General features: G+C 39.7%; 1 protein-coding gene across 3 annotated transcripts in view; it reads left to right on the forward strand.

The window, feature by feature from the left end:
- The window catches only part of htr4 (5-hydroxytryptamine receptor 4), a 151,542-nt gene that overhangs the window by 118,761 nt on the left and 9,500 nt on the right, over positions 1–23,281 (forward strand). Inside the window, exon 7 of one of the 3 annotated variants that reach the window (XM_070836647.1) lies at positions 8,614–8,713. The exons of the other annotated variants lie outside the window; for them this stretch is intronic. Coding sequence (XP_070692748.1) covers positions 8,614–8,677 — 64 coding nt within the window. The 3' untranslated portion in view covers positions 8,678–8,713. The remainder of the gene's footprint in view (positions 1–8,613; positions 8,714–23,281) is intronic. 3 annotated transcript variants of the gene reach the window in all.

A 23,281-nucleotide genomic window follows, 5' to 3' on the forward strand; every position in this document is an offset into this window, starting at 1 on the left:
AGGAGAAAGATGTGTTTCAGAGTATAATTCCAGAACTTCTTCCCAATTTCATGTTTATTCTGGATATTTCTTTCTCAGGCCTTAAATAACAGCCAACATGATTTATGTCTTACTTTTTTGAAGTCTTGACTTAATAGGCTATTTCCATCATTTCTGACATGCTGCTGCAGCATATAAAGGCTCACACCACCTGCAGTGAGCAGAGAAAACAGAGCGCTGAGGTCTTCCACTGTGGACTCATGTAGATGGTATGTGTGCTGAAGTTTTTGATCCAGCTCATGTAGCTCAATAAAACACAGAGGTGGTTAAACACACACATAGCAGTGAAAGTGATTACAACTGCGCTGAGCAGCATGGGGGGAAAAAGTAGTTTTAAAAATAGTGTTTATGAACCAGCTTAGTGTTTGAGTAAGGAAATATAAATCCTAATGATACTACAGCTGTGTGTCACAAAACTGTCGCATCCACATAGATATGCATCATTTGTAAGTTAAACCGTTTGTCCCTTTACAACATCCAGCAATTAGAGGAACCAGCCATGTTGGTAAGTTTGTATTCCAGTCAAAAGGGTGGAAGTTAGCTCACAGTACCTTGGTTTCCTAAGAGATGGTTCTTGTCAAGCATCTTACTGCAACACCTTTTTATGGGCCATTTACAAACTCCTGCACACTCAGGGTTGCTGAGCTTCTATGTTTTTATTTTATGTGTCCAGCAGGTAATGCTGTGACCTCAGTGCTCAGTTACCATGAGTACTGAGCTACTCCATATAAACTGAGATCAAAACTATAACCAAAGATAATATTGAATATCTGATTAATCGTAAAATTGGCGGAGGTGTGAGTAGTAATGCACAGCCAAGTTGCTGCACAGCAGAGTATTGTCATTTATTACATCCCCTGATTCTGAATTCAATTACAGCATTTTACGGTCTGTTATTTCTGTATAACAGACTGTTTTTATAGAAGCAATGAAGTCATTTTTAAATCAGTGTTTTGTGTCACATTAAAAAACAGAAAATGGAAAATTGAGATTAAATGTGTCCTTTTGATTCATTTTGGCCTAATTAGTGCAGAAGTCAGAACAAACAATCAATAATGCTAAAATATATAAATGAAACTTCAGTTGGATCCAAAGTTCCAGCAGCCATTTTACAAGTCTACTTTTTTTTTTAAATGTATTGTTTAAACAGTGCTCTTTATCCTCTCACTGATACTTTGCCTCAAACTTTCCCTCAAGTACCTCTAGATTCATAAAACCATTTTTACCAAGCTTCTCTAAAGGACCACATGCTGCATTTATCCATTTTATATCTGCTTTTCAAAGTGCCCCATTGAAGCTTTAATAGCACTTATAGTCTAAGAGCTTGTCTGAGTGAAATATCCAGACATAAAACCTTCTCCCTCCGCACTTTGGGGCAGAGAGGGTTCCTCTGCTTGTTTCTGTATTTCTGTAAATTCACATGCACAGTTATACAAACGCACACAAGTGCAGATACAGAGCAGAATACAGTCTCTCTCACACTCTCTAACAGACACTCATAAAACACTAAGACGCTCTGTACTTCAATTAAAAGGTAATTGTCTTTTGCGATGGAATCAATTCAGTTCATTTAATTTTAGCCTTTCATCTCATTAAGAGACATTATTTTCATGTGACAAAAGGATTAAATTGGCGCAGCTGAGTGTATTACATTGCAGTTTTTTAATCAGAGCTCCTTCAGTCCGATATTTCGAGGTTTCGTAAATTAAGATACGATGAGATTTATTCATCTTCTCTCGCTCCTCTCCTTCAGTTATGATTAAGATTGACGTGGAGTTCAAAAGCCCCACGACAAAAAATACCTGATAACTAATTGCCGACAATCTAATGACATCTCCGTCCATTACATCTGGGCTGAAAGTCTTCCTATTCAGATGATTATTGAGTCATAACTGTGCGAGAAAAACTGTAAAAACGCTTGACTGTTCATGCAAAAGATTAATGAGACCTTTTTTTTTTTAGTATTTTAGTATCTGTGATTTGGGGGCCACCTACAGTAGTTATACATGCTGCCTTGACAATGATTCAGGAAGACAGTAGATGGTAAACCACATGTCATTTTGTCATGAAAGGGAGCAGGATGGCAAAATTTGGTTGTGCTGGCAGAGAATATTGGCAATGGTAACGGTAGATGACATTGCTGTTCAAAGTTAAAATATTTAGATTTTTGCCGTCCTCCATGACTGAATTTACAATTGGATGTTACTGAGCTCTTTCACACTATGCAATAATGCATAATAAACTGTATACGACTGTATTATGATGTAATAGTTCAATGCATACAATACTCAGTATATTTAACTCATTTTTTTGTAAAGAATCACATCATCACATCATGCTCCTAAACTGAAATAAATATTTGGGCTACTTTTATAAAGACTGGGTTGGTTTGTGGTTCTGATAGGGCCATTGGTGTTGTAAAGCTCGCCTCTTGTAAAAACGTGCAGGTTTCACATTGGAACCCCTATTTAGGATAATAAATCAAACTAAATGAAACCAAACACGATTTCCCTTTGAGGGAACTGGCTGAAATTAGTAATACAATTACAATCAATACAAAACTTGAAAAGTCTTGACAAATAGCTCCAGCAAAAATCAGAAATAAAACCACAAAGACTAGTTCCAGCAGGTTGTGCTTGAGTATCACCGATTTTAATTTTCGCTGCTCTCATTAAACTGCCGAACTTGAAAAAGAAAAAGAGAGAAATTAAAGAATAATTACAGATTTAATGTAGCAATATACTACTACTCTTTTTGAATCGATTTCCCAATTCAATTTGGTTCATCTCCACAACCACCATTTTGTACCAATGTTCAGTAATTGTACAAGGAGAAATCCGTCATTGAAGAGGCACACAGACCAGCTTGCAACACCCACAGGAGCAGAATACAGACCTGAATGCAGTGCAGCTGCATCACACGCTGGATTTTGAGGAAAGTGGCGTGTTCGTGTTGTGGGAAATCACTGACTAAGGACGCAGTAGATGAGGCAGGTTGATTGAAAGTGTCTTTACCAACAGGTAGATTATACACATCCTCCAAAATACAAAGGCAACCTCCAGAAAAGTGTTAAACATCAGCCACAGATGATCTCTCTCTCTCTCTCTCTCTCTCTCTCTCAAAGTTTTAAGATAATGGTCTGAGATGTAAAAATGTTATCACAATCGGGGGGCCGGGTTTTTACTGGCGGAACAAACGACAGCCTCTCTTCATTATTCACTGAGTTCTCTCCAGCTGGGAATATTACCTTTGGCTGAAAATATACAGCTGCTGCTCAGCCTCCCACTGCTCTGTTTGTTCTGTATACAGGAGGCTAGAGGAGAGGTGAAATAAAGGGTTAGACACTTTTAAACGCACACAAAGATACTGTTTATACACACAAAGAAACATATATAGAGCATATGAACACACACACACACACACACACAACGTATTATGTAATGCTGGTATTTGTCTGAGGAATTCAACATGCTGCATTATTGGCATTGACAGTATTGGCGCACACACAAACGGCAGCTTTATGCATCACTTCCAACGCTAATAACAGAAGCACTGGAGGCCAGTCGCAAAACTAACTAAAGCCAACACACACAAATCCAGACAAATACTCACACATGTACATGCACACACACACACACACACACACACACACACACACACACACACTGTTGTTTTATTTTATATGTTGGCAGGACACTCAGCTACTGAACAACGACACACAGATATGGATGCTCTGCCAAATATAATCAAAGTGTGGAACAGGAGAGGTTTAGATCAGGAAAAATGAGTGATCGTTCTGCGTTTCAGTGTGATAGTTGGCACTAAACACGCCACTTGTAGCACTAACCAAAGATCTGTCGTCTTGGGATTTCCACATACAGCCTTTCCAGGATAATACTGAGAACGCTGTGAGCTACTACTTTTTTTTTTTTTTCCTTTTTTAATTATTTTTGTCTGAACACAATGACTCATTTACAGTAAACCTGTCATACTTGGATTTGAGAACTTTGCACTGCATCCCACACAATCTGTATAATATATCAAAGCCTCTTTTAAACACCACCAACTGGCTTTTTAAGTGATTTAGCATTTAGATGTAACAGGGATTCATATCACTGAGACAATTTGCGTCACTTTTCTTTATGTGTGTTCTCAAACTTTTATTTCACTGTGTCACTAGTGAAGCCACCAACTGATGAACTTATAAAATGGCACTTAAACTGTAATTTTAAAATGAAAGGCAACGGGGGAAAATGTTAATTTTGGAATAGCTTCATTAACATGGAGCAGGTTTGCTTTTAGAGCTATTATAGTTTCATAGTTTGCGTAGTTAAAGTCCTCCGGTTTTGACAAACTATTTCCTATGACACTTTTTTTTCAACAGTTAGATGTGTATGTTTACTTTCCTTTGTCTCTTCCTTCCTTTTTCCCTCTCACTTCCTGAATGTGGATGTCTTTTCCGTTGTGCTGACCTCCTTCATCTCTCCTCCGTCTCTTCAACTCTTTCTCTCTTTGGTTTCTTTCATTCTCTGTGCCATCGTCTTTCTCTTTCCCACCCTCTTATCTTTTCTTCCTGTCCGCATCTCTTCTCATAAGTGTATTTGACTTCATCTCTACATCATGTTTTGCACCGGCAGTCAGTCTGGGTTTCATCTCTTTGTTGACCCGAGGAGCAATACCACACACATACTGTCCCCACTCGTTGTATTTGCATATGCATATGCGCTCGTGCAAGAGATGAAAAAGAGGAGGAGATAACGGATGTGTGCTCGTCTGAGAGGAAGAGAAGAGATGGAGTGTGTGTTTTTATTTGCATTTTTTGTTACAGTGTCTATGTTTATTTCTGCATCTGTGTGTGTGTGTGTGTGTGTGTGTGCGCCTGTGTCTGGAGTGCATTGTCTCACGGATATAAACAAAATCAAACCGAGAAAACCCTAACAGGAAGCATTGCTCTTTGGCGGTGGGGTTAAATGCCCCTGTGATGCTGTCAGCTGCATTCAACCACAAGTTCAACAACAAACAACTGCAGCTAACACTCCACACATGCTCACTATCTGGCTCTGCTTCCAGTGTTATAACAGATTATGATAAACTGAGCTGATTGGAAACAGTTACATTTCAAATAACTTATATAATAAAAAGTTTTATTGTACATAGAGGTCAATCATCAACCTTTTTGTTTAAAGAAACACAGATTCATGGCTGAGGAGACTCAACAGCAACTGGACTTGAACTCATACAACCCCAAAGGCTCCAATTCCAAAACTTAGACAAATTTTTGCAAACTCTACATTTCCAAACCCCAACTTTAATTTGTTCTTTGTCAGCAATTAGCCCGTACCAAATGGTTTTGGTTTCATTTAATTATGTTTTTGTTTTAAATTTCCATATTTCCTTGAAACATTTTTCCATTGTTGTTTAGTTAAAAACTAAGTGTGCTGAAGCAGTATTCCCATCTACCACTGTTTGATTTTCGGGTCAACCGGTAAGAGAAAGTAATGAAACTGTTGAGGCTCATTCAATATCAGTAAAAAAAAAAAAGCCATGGAGATGCAGTCTACATCGGGTTTAGCAGGTTACTTAAAAGGACTGCTTATTTTTAATGCGTGTCAGTGGCTTCCATAGCAGCACGTATCTTTGGGTACAAAGTAAGTGGAGACATTTTATCTGTCTGTGCTGTTTCATAGCTATTGTTGTCATCTGGATTCAAGCCAGCAATGTGTCATGAAAGAAGGGGGTAATCGAAAATGTTCTATATACGCTCCTGTGAGGTCTACTACAAATTTGTGCTGCATTCAGTATCAAAACAAAGGAAAGATTATGTATGAAGTATTCATTACATTTGAAAGTCATAACCAAACACTGCCTATAGTGCTGCCTGAGGCTTAGGCTTTACTGTTCTTAGATCCTTACAACTTGGCTAACATTTTCTGGGCCAGAAAATGTTGGGCTGTGCCACAGTCAAACTTAGGTTGTAACCATTGATACTAACACGACAGCTGACTGTATGTTAACAACTTCCTCTCAGTGTTATCATGCTGTTACAGCTTTGTATGTAGCTTAGCATTTTAGCATGAACGCAGTAACAAATATGGTTTAGTCATGAATGCTCTGGTGCTGACTAGAAATATATTTGTGTAAATATTTAAAGAAATTGTTGATTTTGCCCTGAAGTTGTCTGTGCGGTTGATCTCTTCACTTTACGAGTCAGCCATTGGAAGACTTTGGTTCAACTTTGCAAGATTTTATATTTGGTTTGCAATAGTATGGTATAATAGAATTAACTCCACATTTGCCTCAGGTAAACTTCTCAATGTATTTTTACACAGAATGAGGTCTGTATATCACTTTATGATTGAATGAAATAATTACAGTAACTCATAACACTTTCAAACCTGATAAAGACATGTGAGTATTGTTTTATGACAGACTTGAAAAAATTTTGATCTTTTTTTTTTATAGATGTTGCTGAAGCTTATGCCTGTACTAAAGAAATACTGGCTCACCTGAGTGTTTAATGTACACAGTATTCACAGGCATTGCAGTTTAAGTTGCCTTTGACTTAGGAGACAGTATCTAGACATACTGTCAGCTTGTTAACTGAGAATCTCCCCACAGATGTTTCCCTCTGTGTCAAAGAAGATGTTTTTCATTGTATGCTTTAGAAATGTTGTGACTATCGAGGAATGCTGGACAGGCTTCCTTGTACTATTTTCAGTAGCTGATATCACAGCCTGTGTCTGTCCTCGTCTGTGACAACTTCTCTCAGCTCGCGGTCACTCAGTCCGTAATTTGTCAGCTTGTCTCTCTTTCTCTGCCCAATAACAAGTCACTCATGCCGACGTGACCGCTCCCCTTCCCCATCCAAAGCAGACGCATTTTGGTAGAGCTCATTAAATGTCAGATGTGCCCAGAATTTCACAGTTACCCCCAACCCACCGACTGAGTTTTGATGCGGGTATGACTTGTTTGTGCACGTGTGTGTGTGTGAGAGAGAGAAAGTATGAAGAGTATTAAAAAGAAAGACCAGAGTGTGATTAGAAGGAAAGGAGAAACTGTTGATGTGACTGTCAAGGAATTTCAAAAAAAGATATTCAACATCCCCAGATGATGATTCCTAACCTTCCTCTCAGAAACAATGCACACAACATCATCTAATAAAACAATAACAATAACAATAACACATTCATGCTCCTCATAGGACAAACCCCTGTGATTTTCAATGACCCTCATGACCTTTCCTCTTGTGCCATCCTCAAGACAAACGTTCCATTTTTAGTTCACACATACAGTCTCAAACTCCGGAGACAGTTTCATCATGATCCTGATTTGAACATTGGAAAATGTGCAGCATCGCCCACTACCGCTCAGAGACGCAATTAGCAGCAAGCGACACAACCTGTAGAAATGAAAAGACGCTGAACTCTACAGAAGTGTTCTCTGAGCTCATTGTGATTCTGATGAGAAACTGAAGTAGCTAGCTACAGCTCTATTCAAGTACATTAAGATACAGCAAAATCAAGAGAGATTCACTATTAACAGCTTCCCAATTCTCCTTAATGAGCTTTGATACAAAACCAGTGTTCTAGAGTATGCTGGTAATGCTAAATATGTTTATGAGCTGTAGGCTTATTAAATGCGGGCCTGTATGAGTCTGTATGTGTAAACATCAAAATAACATTACGCCACAGATAATGTGTGCTGCATTGATTTAAAATGTAGCACATATCACAAAATTTAACTGAATTTTGATTTATGTTGATGCTCACATGATGTTCACATCCTCAGCTATCTCACACACACACACACACACACACACACACAAACGGAAGTCTTTGTCTTGCCTGCTGTCTAATGGGTCGTCTGGGTGTAAACTAACCTTGTTTTTCCCTTTCTCTCTCCCTCCCTCTCTCTCCATTCTTGTTTTGCCACCCTCTTCCTCACATCCTTGGCTCTTCCTACTTATGCTCCTCTATTTTTTATCATCTTGCCGTTATTTCCTTCCTTCCTGCCTCTCACCTTTGTTCCATCCTTTCTTTCTTTTCATACCCACGTTTTATTTCTGCTTCTCCGTTCTTTCCTATATCTTCTTTTTTTGTTCCAACTCTTCTTCCTTCTTTTTCCTTTCATTTATTCCTTAATTATCTTGATTATCCATTTGTTTTTGCATTGTTCTTCTTTGTCTGGTTTTCTTCTTTCCCCTTATCAACTTATTTTATCCCTCTATTTTGTCTCATCATGGCATTTATTGCTTCTTCCCTTTCATATTCTTCGTGTCATTTTTCTTTCTGCTCCCTACATCCTCTCCCTTGGTCATTACTATAATTTCTTCTCTTTCACTGGCCATGCCTGCCATATTTCTTCCTTCCTTTCTCCTCTCCAATTGCTTCCCTCTTTTCCTTAATTCCTCCACTCTTCTCACTTCCTCTTCCCTTAATTATCTCCCGCTTGCCTCCTCTTCTCTATCGTCTTACTATTCATTATCTCATCTGTATCATTTTATGGCTGCTTTCACTTTCACCTTTCCGTCCTCCTCCCCTCCTCCTCCTCCTCTTCCTTCACCGGTTTCTCCAGCGGCTGCTCCTCTGCCTCCAAGCTGCTGCTCTGGTTCTGCAACACCAGGCCAGTGCCTGTCTAACTGCTGTGTGTGTAGGCCGTCTCAAGGCTCTATCAAGTGAGTCTGCTGCCTCACACACTCACATCCACACACACACTCACAGGGAAACACACTCTCCCACACAGACACACCCGCTTAGGTCAGATGTTTGAGCTGTTAGCAGAGGTGCACATTAAAAAAAAAATGACGCCACCTCAGCTTCTTACTGTAATGGTCAAGACAACTGTATTCATGATGCCAGTGCTGTAGTGCGGGGTGAGTTTTAATAACACAAAACAGAAATGGACTAGTCACTAGTCTCCATTTAACGCCCAACCCATAACCTTTTGCTTAGAATGTCTGACTTATTGCCACATTAATAACATAGTGTAGCACAGGCAATGCTTTATCTATGGTCCTATACAAATTCAGCATTCATCATTGTTAGCATTAACTATGAATTCTATGTCTGTCGGGATCTAGGAAACCCCCCTACCTGCACCACCAAGCAGGAGAAAATTAAAAAACAGAAAAATAAAGTTTTACTTTATTAGACCTTGACTGTAAAGACATTTCAGCCAGGTTTATATATATATATATATATATACACACTATATTTTTCTTAATTTCAACTAATCCCATGAAAAGACTACAACCAACAGTTTTATATGATGGTGTGTGTGTGTGTGTGTGTGTGTGTGTGTGTCACAACAAGTGTCCCCCTTCCTTTCTCTTCTTTTTCTGTTTGATCCCCCCTGTTGATTTTATGCCTCTTGTTTTTCTGCTTTCTCTTTCTCTCCTTTTTTCTTCCCCTCTTACACCCTCTCCTCTTTTTTCTTTTCTCCTACTATTGTCTTTGTGTGTGTGTGTGTGTATCTGGGCTTTTGTGTGTGTGGCCTGGCTGCTTGTCTTCTCTGGCTGTTGATATGATTCGTGTCTCTGCTCAGAGCAGATTGACTTTGATTGGTGTAAGGTTTGAAAAAGTCCCCAAATACTCATACATCTAAACGAAAAAAATAATTATTGTATTCATTTACTTGAAAAGCATACACTCGTAGTAATACATTTTGGTTAACAATTCAGGCTTTTCGTCATCTTCCTCTCACAAATGGCCAAAGTGAATGTTTTCCCTGAGATGTATTTGAATGAGTCTTGATCATTAGCTTGCGCTGTGAGAAGGATGAAGAGTTGCACACAGTGTGATGACAAGTGAAGTGAAGCATGACAGTGGTGAGGGACTCTCTCTGTAAATCTCTGTCTGCAGAGAAAACAGTGTAACTGAAGTGTGTGCATGTTTAACTGTAGGACTCACATCGACACTAATACAAAATGTTGTCCCATATTCAAAAGTTGTAACACCTGAGAATTTCTTCTTTTGTACTGTGCAGTACTGAGTTACAGGTTTTGTCATCAGACACTGAAAAATATTGTAGTCTGCAAAGTGCAGTAAATAAATGCAAAACCCAAATAGTAGCTTAGAAATTGAAAGTTCTAATGTGTAATGTGTGCACGCTGTTTCTTCTGCCCAAGGAGGCACAAAGTTAAAGTGGAAAAGCATATTGGGCTCTAGCTATGTCGTCAACATCAGTGCCAATGCCAGCCAATGCTGAGGAAATGCAGTTTCTTCTTCATTAAATCTAAAATGCTACCACTGAGCGAGAAGAGAAGCCACACGATTTTTGAGATAAAAAGACGAAGGACAAAACTTCATTAATGACATTGTTGACGTTGCTGAAAGCTGAAATATGCAGCCTTTTCTGGTTTTGTCCACATCTCAGGTTGCTTTCTGTCATGCTGCAGTCGACTTGCGCTCAATGAAGAGGCAGAATGCAATGGTAGCCACAAGAATGAGAGTGCATCAGTATGCTCATTTAAACTGGTCACTGCACATGTGATCTCTGAGGAAATGATGTGTGCACAGACCTTTTCCACTTAGTTTACCCTTGGTAGCCCTTTTTTTAAAAAAAATCTTATTATTTTCTTAATGGTGTGTAGTTTGCTGTTTGGTATTGAAGGTGTTTTATTACTCAGTTACACATTTTATCTCTTATCTTCTCCTTCAAAGTACATGTTTTGGATGAATAAATGTTGGTTTTAACAGTCAAACACATAGAGGACAAAGGCAGGCAGGATAAGGGAAATTAAAGCCTTTGCATAACGTACTAGAGGAGAAGTGCCTGATAAATGTTCCAAGAAAGAAGTCCTGGCATCTCCATGTATTGCCTCAGGGCAAAGGCTGCAAAACAGTATACAATAAGCTCACATTCATTTTCCAATCTTCACTAAACAGCAGCGCTAACATTTTCCAGAAAGTTTTACAACAATTTGCGTGAATTAATGGAGCATGAAACACAGACTCCATTTTAAAACTGATTAGATTTATCTCAGATCTTGTGGTGTGTGTGTGTGTGTGTGTGTGTGTGTGTGTTTATACCATTTAGAGTAATGCATTTACATGCATTTACATGTTATTACATTTGCATTTTAGCCATTTAGTGTCTGCTCTCATTACAATGAAGCAAATTACAGTGAAGATGATTTAAGGAAGAGTCTCTACTCCTAAAGCTGCAGGAACAAGTAGCAAACACGCAAAGCAGTGCGCTAATCATTGAATGCACAGTGGCGGTATAATGTTCTAGTTTTAGCTGCCTAAATCTAACCAAACCTTAACCAGAGATGTAGCAGAACAATCAGTCTTGTACCACTTGTAACGGCTTTAGAAGGCGCTAACAGTCAAACATCAAATCAGAAAACACTCATACAGGTCAATTATGAAGGCAGCAGCAATTTCTTGTTTAGTTTGGAAGAAGGGAGAAGAAATAAACAAAGGGAGGCGGGGAGGATTAGAGGGTGGCTAACGAAACATAAGAGAAAGGGGTGTCAGGGTGCCAGGATGAGAGCAGATTTTTATTTTCCCCTCATCGTCCACTCAAGTCTCTCCTCTACTCTCTGGTCCGCTTGTTGCTGCTGGCAGGCTTCTGATGTCTAATTACATCACTCCTCAACACTGGCTGTCCCCCTGGGGGGTTATTAGACTGCCAGATTCCTGGGTACACACACACACACACATTGGCTTGATTATGAAAGACTTTGAATTTGAATCCTAAAGGGTTGATTGTGTCAAATCATGCATTTAGAGTACTTGAAATAAAGAGACAACAGTCCTGAGAGTTACATGGCCATGACTGCTTAAAGAGCCTTTTTTCAGCCAACAATCAAAAGCCCACGGTGGGAAAAAAGCTACTTTAAATGTGCTATACAATGGTCAAAAATCACTTAGCTGGTGTGACAAAACAAGAATGAAAAGCTTTCAAAACAGTAAGTTGTACTAACGTTACACACTTAGATGGCAAGACAGAATTGTAGATTAAAACAACACAGAAATAGAACATACATTTTCATGATTCACAAATTCAATGCATCTATTAATGGACATCCACACTATTCTTCTATTAACATATGCAACCAAATATATACATTAAGTGCATGTGCACATGCCCCAGCATACGTGCACACCAAAAATGTACACTTGAAATACACTGTGTAGTATACGTTTTGCAAGTGTGTGCATAGGGGGTTGAGAAAGGGATGCTTGGTATTTAGGCTGGACAGTAGAATGGCTAGTGTGTGTGTGTGTGTGTGTGTGTGTGTGTTAGAATTAAGTGAGTACCAATTTTCCACTTAAAATTTCAAAAACACAGAGCATTTTTTTATTCCACAGACTTTCTGCTGACATGCAGAACATGTCTGAATGTTTGCAAACCTGTCGCTGACTTTTCCGCTGCTCTGCTGTTGTTTTGTTCTTTCCACTGTGATTTTTATTTTCTCTGGTCCCGACGTGGATTCCAGACCTCCGGACAGAACAGAGCACGGTCACCATGTGACTGATGCTGATCTGTGGTCAGAGCTGGTCTCAGAGCTGTGTGTCTGCGACAGACATGCGTGACAAGAGATAATTAATAAGCATGTGTACATGTGTGTATTATCACTATATATGTGTATATGATGAACACCTTGACAAACTGCCAGCTTCAGATTCCACCCTCTCTGTTTGTTGCAGATGGCAGCGCCATTTTCAGAGCTATAAGTGTGAAAGTTGTCATAGCTCTTTAAATGGTACTGCTATATGCGCTCAACTAACCAGCCAGCTGAAATCCCGCGACACCACCACTGTGGAGGAAGTCTTCATGAAGGATTCTGCTCTTGCCTCTTTCTTCTTTTTCAATCAGAGGATGTACTGTACATTAATATTGACCAGCAGGGTCAGTTGGGACACCCCTATGGTTGCAGAGGAAACAAACTTGATGAATTAAATGTCTCTATATGACGGGATGTGGTAATTATCAAACGTGTGACAAGTTTTGATGCCTTCGTCGCTGTCGTAGATGAATAAATCATCATAAAGTATGTTTGAAGGAAAGACATCGCAAGTATTAAGGCTTTGATGTGGCCTCTCCTAAGTGGCTGAGTGGACAATTTAGCACTTAAAGGCAGATTCTGCTATGGTGAAAAAACAGCTAGCTATCTCTCCAGGCTTTGCTCCAAAGCCATTCCCTCACAACATGTGAACACACACTGCCTGACTAAAGTTACTACTGGAGGATGAGTCCACGACAGTGATGAGAAACCTCGTTCTGCACACAACCCGCAGCCTCTCTCAGTTTTTCAGTCTTAACAAATAAGCAACTCTGTTAAATGCCACAAAATCATGTAAACACAAGCAAAACAGCCATCACAAAACCTAATGTCACTTTTAGCTCACAGCAACTGCTCACTCGGCTCAGAGGCTGTGCGTTGTGCTGTTACTTCACTAAACCACAGTCTGTTGGGATCAGTAGCGGCTTTCTTTCGTTCTTCAGCTCAGTGGCTGTGTGCTTCGTCAGTCTGTCGCTGAGCCGTAGTTTAAATCTTGGCCGCACTTTCTGTGCCGGTCTTGTGTGGGCATTCACAGCATAGGCGCAGGTAGGCAGGTACGTACGTAGACAGGCAGGTTGGCTGTCCAGTCATTTAATTCAGTGTGAGTAAAATGCCTGGAGTTTTTTTTTCTCTTTTGTATGCATGTATTGATTGCTGTCGAGCTGTTTCAAAATTTCAACCAATATAACTAAAAGTGCTTCTAAAATAAGTTGCAGGCCCTGCTTTTCAAGCATCGCCTAAGGTGTAGAAATATAGTGTATGCTGATAGTTTTTGAATGTGTGTGTGTTGGTTTGGGAGTGATATTGTTGAGCTTCGTCCCTTCCAACTGTGTGACAGTAAGTCATGCGTCAATCAGGAGCTTGTTTTCCAACACGGGGTTTCTTTTTCTTCTTACGTTGAAAGAAAAGTGCTGAGTTCTTCCTTGTGCTGGAAATCTAAAATATTCAGAACCAAAAAAAAACTGTCATTGTCCTTGGCAGGGGTGACCAGGGCATTGCAGTGACACTCTCAGACTGTCAGAGAACATCTCAAGGCTGGGGTCACACATAATTTAAACTTGTAAAAGTAAACTTTCTCTGCAGCGTTCAGTGGATGGATGGTGAGATGGTGAGACCAGGGACCTGAGCTGCTGTTTGATATACAGCCTAGCAGATATATAGTTAGAAATACTGCAGAGCAAAACTACATGTAGATTATTCTATGCCAGTTTAATAGCTTAGGTAAAAAAAGATAAACATCAGACGTTTCATAAGATGCCTTTTTGGGAAATAAATGTAATCTTTATTTTTTGATTGTGCAACAGCAAGTCTGTTAAAAGTTACTTGTTTTGCTGTAGTTATTTTTTTCGTATTTGTTGCGTTTACGGTATGCATTTGACATGCTTTTGTGCACACTTGTATATCTGAATGAAATTACATATGCGCTTGTTTAGCATATGTAATGTCATCTACTAATGCACTTAGCAGTAAACCAGAGGATGCATATCACTCCTAAAATGACACATACAATATCGTTGAGAGATGCAGCATACCCTCGTTGTGATGGTAACAGTAATAACATTGTGAAACAGTTGCATTTTGATAGGCACCAAAACTACATGTTAAGGCTTAGGAAAACATGATGGTTTGAGTTAAAATAAATTTGTTAGCTAGAAGTGAAGTGAAGTTATGGACATGATGCATGTTGCAGATATGATGTAGGTGATTTTAAAAGTTAGGATTCACTATTTCGTTGATGTATTTGCCTTCTTTAGGAGGACTGGTGGCAGGAATATGCAAGGAACAAATGTGTAGTGAGCAGCTAGAGAGTTGTCCTCAATCACTAACCACAATAACCTGGTTAGGAAGGATTTTCACTTCCTAATTGAATTGACTCGCTGTGTGGGTTGCTGCCTCGCTAACTTCACTATCTCTATCTGCACAACTCTGTCCCTCATTTCTTTTTGTTCCCCCGTCTCCCTCCTCCTCTCTCCCCTCTCATAGGCGCACACAAATCTCTGCCAAGATGAAAGACGACAATTGCCATAAACAATACAGATGCATCAGGCTCACATTGCTCACACACATACAAAATAAATTCACCATAGTCCATATGTGGGTCACAGCTGCTACGTGCGTCTGCACAGCCTTATTAGTCACATTATCCGTCTGCTTTTTCAATAATCATTTCCAATAATTCTTACATCCTGATAACTGAAGTTGTTGCTTTGCAATACTTTATAAGGTATTCATTTTGGGAGTTTGTTTCCCTGACACCTGCTTGCATCAAACACAGCAACAGCATCAGTGAGTTTGAAAGGTCAACTGCATCATGTTTAAAGTTATAATAATTTGAACTTTTCATCAAGGCTTGGTGGCGAAATTGAATGGTGCACGTTGCCATGGGTAACACCACGGCCACTGTGGGTGGCACCACTCTTTAATTGGAAATGAAGTAGCAAGTGAATATGTATACATAAAAAAATATATAGAGAGTTTTCTTAATTAATTCTTCTGGGCTGTGCAATGTGAGATGGAAAAAGAAAATTAGTTTTTCCCTCTTTTTATTCCTCTGTCACACACTGGATATTTGTCCCCGCTTTCTGTGGAACATAAGTGGACACAGAAACCCAACACACAAATCAGCACACACACAAATTCTGTCTCTCTGAGGTTTCATTCATGATTACCGCCCAGCTCTTGATGGATGTCTGTTTATTTTCTTCTGTCTGAGCATCATATAAATATGAAGATATTTCCCCTCTTCTCATGGGACTCCATGCTGTAGAAGTGGAATTTTTCCTCCCTCCAGGTAGAAAGCTGTGCTTGGCAGGAAATTTTCCACCCCCTCACTGCCACAGCGGCTCACGCAGGGTCCTGAAGTGGGTGAAATATGCAGCGAGAAAAAGGCAGAGCCGTGTAGAGATGTGGATTGAGAGGGTTTTCATTTTACCTAAATGAAAAAAGAGGTTAGTGTCATACATATAAACAGACATACATGACTGGTTCAAGGAGGAAGTTTAACCATCAAACCCGACATTGTCCCTCAATTTTATGGAAGTGCAACAAATGGTACTTCCCTCTTTCCTTCATAGCCCGGACAGTCATTGTTGGCACAACCACAAGTTATCTCCAATATGTTATATATTTGCCATTTGGCAATAAATATATTGTTCTAGGTCAAGCTGGTTACAATTTGAAGGTCACATGGCCTGATGCCATGAATTAATGAGACTTTGCTGTGATATTCTTCTAAGGTGTTATGATGATGTCACGTGATGCATCTGGTGCTACGCAGCCTTACTGCTAAACAGCATTAAACCTTTAAATTACATTATTATTTCAAAAGGGCGGCAAGTACATTATACAAAGTAATCACATACACTGCAACAACAACAAAAAAAATGAAACCCACAAGAACCTCAGAGACAGAGATGTTTAACAGTATGGCCCCACCTCCAGGGACGACAAGCTTTCCTTCTTGTTACTCAGCGGACGGAGTTTGCTTAGATGTCACAGAGATGCACCCAGTTGTTTCACTTCATCTGGTAATCATCTCCACACCAACTGTGCAAATTCCATCTGCTGATTACAACTGCGTCACCGATTAAAAGCATCCAGAAAATACTAGTAAGTGGAGCTTGTGTTGAGATTGTCTTTTCTAATTACTACAGGATGCTCATCATGCAGATAATCTACACATGATGGATATCTATTACGAAAAGGTTTTGTTGTTGTACAGGTTATATTCATAGCTTACTGTTCCTTACTGCTCCTATATAATATATATATATATATATATATATAATATAAATACTACATTTACCAATGGCACTCTGCTTTGTAGCTGTGAGCAGATCATACTCCAGAGTTGAAAACAGACTGACCTCAGGCAGATCTACAGTCAGGGATCAGATTAAACACTCACTTTCATTCAAACAGAGGGGACAGTAGAGTTGTGGCAGCACGTGTCCATGTAGGTCCGACAGAAGCTTTCACTGTAAAGGCTTATGTTTCCTAAATGACCTAATGTTTCTGACAGTCTACTGATTTACATAGGTTTGAGCTTAAACTGAATATCTTTTTAATTATATATATATATTTTTAGATTATTTTTTTCAAATATTTTTTCTTGAAAACATAGAGAAATAACGTTGTGTCTTAAGGATTACACGAGGGCAAAATGACCAACCATGGAATAAAACTATTCATTCAATCTGGTTGGTTAAGATTTCAAACCCTATATTCAACTCCAGTTCCAGTTTTGTAATGACAGTGTTTCAGATATTATTGAAGTTGCAGCAATCAATATGTTATTTTCACAATGGATTTAATGACTATGTGCCAAATGGATGCTAAATGCTGCCTTGAGTCTGCTGGATATGTAAATGTGCATCTGTTTGCCAAGCATGTCCACCCGAACAACATTTTTAAATGCCAGTATTCAATATTCAATGCCCCTAAGTGGTCAAAGGCAAATATTATTTCCCTAAACTGCTCTCCATTTGAAAGGTGGCCTTTAATAATGTTGAGGATTTGCCAGTAAGTCTGAGTGGAGAGCTAATGAATGTGAGGCTACAGTTCTGACCGAGTAAGGCTGACATGACGATACCCTGAGAACACATAAATGTTCAATGAGCCTTATGCTGGCAAGGTGGGGATGTAAACACTATCTCCTCTGTGTGTGTGTGTGTGTGTGTGTGTGTGTGTGTGTGTGTGTGTGTGTGTGTGTGTGTGTGGTGTGTGTGTGTGTGTGTGTGTGTGTGTGTGTGTGTGGTGGTAGTTGTACCTGCTCTTGCTGCTAGTGTCTGCCAGTGTTGTGTTATGGGCATGATTTTACATGTTGCACAGAGTACAAATGCGTGTTTCTGAATGTCTTAGTGTGCATGTCCACTTATCTGGGCCTCGTGGTAAGCCTCTGTCTGCATTTTATCATTTAAGTAGTCCCATCACGTACGTGTTCTGACAGTTTGACAGAGGCTGATTTCGTCCCCAGTCAAGCTGAAAAAAAAAACAACAAACAATGGTTTTAAAACCCAGAGGACCACGGCAAACATGAGAGATTCACAATAACACATCAAAACAAGTGTTTACAGTCAAATTGCATAGCTTCTCCCTCTTATTGCTGACAAGCGCTTTTGTCACAAGATTTTGATGGCTTGAATTTGTCCCCAGGCACTGAAAATACAAAAACAAAACAAACAAACATTGATTTTCAAATCATGGGACCATTACAGATGCATGTTTACAGTGAAATGAGGCTGGTGTTTGATTTATGTATATTGTTTTTAAATGCCCAGTTTATTTTTATGAGTTTATTTAGCGCACAGTGATATTTATTTGTAGGGTTTCCTGTGCTGCTAACCTCTGGTGCCTTTGGTTTGCTCATGATGTGATGCACTCGCTCTAAAAATGTGTGATTTCTAATTAAACATTGAGCATTTTGTCATGTTTTTAGTAAATGATGTTCCACGCTACGTTCGTATATTTTGCTGTAGTTGCACACAAATGAACTCACTGCACATTTTGAGATTTTTAATGAAAAATGCAAAGACATGGTAGAAGTAGTTTCACAAAATTGATTTATATTGCTGCAGATTAACTGCAAATTAATGATCCCTGCAATATAAACCGAGAATATCTTGTACAGCTGAAGTGACTGCAGCAGTCATGTGCACATAGAGCAGCTCTTGGCCCTGCTTGAACCTTGGCCCGGTTAACTCTTCATGGTGGCCAGAGCTGTGCAGATGCCTCCGGCCTGCTGCTCGCAGTCTGTGCAATCCCCTGTGCAATTGTCTTGTGGGTGCTGTAGCTAATAGAGTGTCAGTGTGAATGTTTTCCCACCAGATAAAGACATGAAAACCTCTTTTGTCAGTGTAGGAGGATCTCATTTGCCCAGACAACCAGACCTGCTGGTTAGCAGACAAGAAATAATGAACATCAAAGGCAGCGATGTGAGAATAAAAAGATTTCATTCCAAAAAGCCATAATTCCAATTTGGGGAGAAAAATATCATGTGTTAGCAGCTGTTTGGAAAAAAAAAATGCTGAGCTGTGGTGGTGTTTTGGTGTCCTCACAATCAGAACTTTTGGTATTTTGCTAATAATATTCATTCATTATCTTTGACCATGATATTCTATGAAACCACATTGAGCTATTTCATCATATAATGTAAATTCATAAATAGAGTGAAACATGTTATAGTTGTGGGTTTTAATTAACATTATTATTATTAATTTAACTGAAATTTTAATTCAGTTTGTATTTAATGTGGGTTTGGACAAAAATAATCATTTGTTTTGGTTTTCTTGTTTTATGTATGGAACAATAATCACTCTGGTTACATCAGTTATAATGGATCTCAAATATCCACAATCAGAGAAATCCAAGTGAGAAAAACTTCCATGATATAGCTGATATAGATGATAACAGAGATGAAAAACTGCCCGTCCATGCTGTAAAGAAGGAATTCGTTAAGAAACTGAGTCAATAGAAGCAGCCTGAAGAATATTTGTTGATGTTGGACTGGAAATAAGAATTCTTGTACACAAACATAGTCCATTTCCTAATATATACAACTTACATACAGGTATGGCACACAATAATGTGCATTTGCAGTAACACACACATACACACATTCACAAAAACTCTTCTAATGGTTATTTCTTCTCATTCCAGTCATGTAAGCAATTAGTTAAGAAAGGGTTCGTTGCAGGCGTCAGTCATCCAGAAATAATCAAACCTCTGATCTACTGAGAGCCAGCAGTACACCAATCTCATTCTCAAAACTCACACACATACGCACACACACACACAGAAATCAGAACCCTTTTACCTTGAAGCATGGGCTACTCTACATGAATTTTTTGTGCAGCATCTTCTTGAGGAAGAACCGTGCTTGCTTAAGGATTCAGCTCCTATACACATGTTCTGACGAGTGTGTGTGCGCCCACATGCTGCACACACGTACGCACACATTCTGTAGACAAACGCATGCATGTGTGTTGTGTTTACTTCCCCACAGGCCTGCCTGCCTGCCTGCGTACTTCACCCTCATGCCTCAGTGCTTGTGTCCAAGCTAAAGCCTTGTTTTAATGTTCTGAGACAAACAGAGCAGGAGGTTCAGTGTTTTCAGCCTCAGTGCTGCTCAGCTCAGCGCTGTGGGTCAACTCAGTACGGCTCCAAGCCGCCTGAGAGTTTACTCTCAACAAGAAACTTTCACTATAATTTTCAGAAAAGGGTTCTTTAGGCTGTTACCTGACCCACTGCAAAAAGAAAAAACTTTATGAATGCAGAGTAAGGAGAAAATGTGCAATTTGGAAAAAATTGTAATGACAATCTGGACTAGTTTGACTTTCAAAATGACCACAGAGGATATCTGCCATTATGTGTTGTTTGCTCCTTTTTTATTTTAGTATGTCCTATATAATTATGATGGCATGCAAAGCTAATACATTAAGAGTGTAAAAGGTCTCCATGCCATGAGAGTATATTAGAGGTTGCCAGTATTGGCTCAAAGCCACCTTGCAGTCCTTGATTTAGCAGTAGCCACAGGAGTACTGAAAATGTTTTGTTCCACTGGTAAATGGATTGTATTTACATAAAGCACTACAGCAAAGCTCTTTAAATTTGACTCATGAAAAGATGCATCTAATTTGCACCAATTTTGGTGACTTTGTTGTGTCCTTGTTATCAGTAACAAGTCCATCATCCTGTCTGCACTCAGAATTATCCTGTGGAGGGCCTCAGTCAGATTGAGCTTCATGAGCCCACTGGTTTAAAACAGGAAATAACAGGTGAAATCTACACGTCCATCTTACACCTCTGAGCCCTGACACAAACCCAAGGTTATGACAGCCACCCCCCCCCTCAACTGTCTCTGTCTTTGAACCTCGACTCGAAATTGTAGATGGTATCCCTGTGACATAAAAGGGAACGAAATTTTTGTTTACAGCGAGTGACGCTTTGCAAAGCGAGCTCTGCTCTGCCATCTGATCCCACACATCTCGGCAGGGGAGTTGGTGGTCATCAGATCCTAACGAGGGAAGTTGATAGGAAAGATGGGGAGGACTGTGGTGTTTTATATGCTGATTAGCAGAGCAGCTGGAGATGTGACATGCAGTCAGGCTCAGAGGAGCTTGTCCTCTCAGCAGTGTATCACACTCTGAAATGCTCCAAATTCTCACCTAGCTTTGTTTTATGTTTTTACTCCACTGCAGGACAAAACATGTCATATTCAGTTTGATGATGAAGTACCTAACCAGGGAGAGTTGACCAAAGTCCAAAAATCTTTCTCATCTTTGCTCTTTTCATCTTTTCATCATGTTTCATCTTTTGACTGTACTAGAAGTTTATAAAGACAGTTTGATCTGGTTTGCCCTGAACCTCAAGAGCTGCCCCACAGTTGAGTCCACGGACACGTCCTTGTCTATAAATGGTGGTGATCACGAGTTGTTGCAGATGACTGACTAGCAAGTGATTTCCATTATCTTTCTTGTGTATTTTCAGTTTTCAGCACCAAGGGCACAGACTATTCCATCTTACCAATAGGTGAAACCTGACCATGATGCAGCTATACTGCATTCTCTATTAATGAAAGAATCATTCCTGCAGTGAGTGGCTGCAAACTGCAAGCTAATTTGGTTGCTCACCATGTGGCTTAACTTGAACGGCTACTAGCTAACTTTATATTGGGTTATATCGCTTGCTATAGTTAGATGTCTCTCCAGCAAACCTGTAGAGACCATCATGGTTTCTGAAGTGATAAGAGTTGGACCATGATGTGTCCGTGCACTGCGTTGTGGAAAAACCAAGCAAACCAGCCTTCAAACTGCTTTATTAAACTCTACACTGGCTCTGCTGATTGTAAAACGAAGTCAGAATGTATGAATGAATGTATGAAAAGACGTGAGAAAATAACTCTACTTCTCGCGTGATTTATTACCTCAGTTAACACTTTCCTAATGAGTTTATGGCCTCAGTCACTACTTTAGAACTGTCTTCAATACAGCGTGATATTCATTTGGTAAAGCAGGATAAGCGTTAGGTTGGGACCACGTTTTGTCTAACCGATCAGAGGTGGGTCATGCTGAAGCCTAACCAAGCAGAGGTGGAGGTCTTGACAGAACTAACTTCACTTCTGGTTCCAAAACCAAGATGGCAACACCAAAAAGGGCCAAATTCAAGGTTTCTAAACGGCAGTTCACAAACCAATGGGTAATATCAAGGTGGCTACATCCACCTCTTCTATACAGTACACAATAATGATGAGGATTATTTGAAGCATTCTCCTGTGCGTATAAAGTGCATAGGCCCATGTGTGTCTGATGACAGGGGCTTAGTACTTAGGGGACTTAGTTTGTTCTTGCTTAGGGGAGAGCTGCAGGAGGAGGGCTGTTTTTTTTAAACTGTGGCTTTTTTTTTTGCCTCTTCCAGAGAACTGCCTACCCCAGCTTTAAAGAGTTATGCAGAAAGTTACACTTTTCAGCTTTAAATGAGGTAGAAGTAAGCTTTTGATTCTGTTTTTTTTATCCGCTATTTTCAGCTGCTGTGGGTTTTTGATGCCACTAGCTTTTGCTCACAAGTCTGCCTTAATAACCTTTGTACAGAGTTTCAAGAAAAGTTACAAAACGTACTGTCCACGTCACACTTCACACCACTAACTTATTAACCTTCCATCTACATTCCTCGGACCGTATATGAAATGTTCATGGTGCTCCATCACTGTGGAAACACACTTTCACTTCTGTTTTTGTTTGCCTGGTGCAGACTTGGCTTCTTTGGCCACTAAAAATCTCTCAGCTCTCCCTAATGCTTTCTGACGTGTCTTAAGACCAGCCTCATCGAGCAGGAGTGGAAGAAAACTAGCCAGCAAGATTTAATCCCATGAAAGGCCAACTTTCTGATTCCTTCAGTAGACCTGGTGTCAGCAATGTTGCTTTAGCACTAATAGGCTGTAAACTTTAAGTTGACTGTTTTCAATTTGAATACCCTCATTCAGTCATCTCTTTTCGGATCCTCCGCCCGAGTTTTATTTTATTCTGGGAAGTGATGTAAACGGACGTCATGACTTTTCTAGTGCTATGAACTTTTCTCACTGGTCAAAAGATTGTGAACATTAAATCTTCTCGAACTGCATTTGTGTTAAATTATCTTTCTCCTTCTCCACTCCCCGTTGTGCCCTTTCTCGCTCCCTCTTCCCAACCACCCTGCAACAGAAAGAATTACTCAAGGTCGTTGTAATTGAGGTGA

The sequence above is a fragment of the Pempheris klunzingeri genome, chromosome 9, assembly GCF_042242105.1.
Source record: "Pempheris klunzingeri isolate RE-2024b chromosome 9, fPemKlu1.hap1, whole genome shotgun sequence".
NCBI classification, from domain to species: domain Eukaryota; kingdom Metazoa; phylum Chordata; class Actinopteri; order Acropomatiformes; family Pempheridae; genus Pempheris; species Pempheris klunzingeri.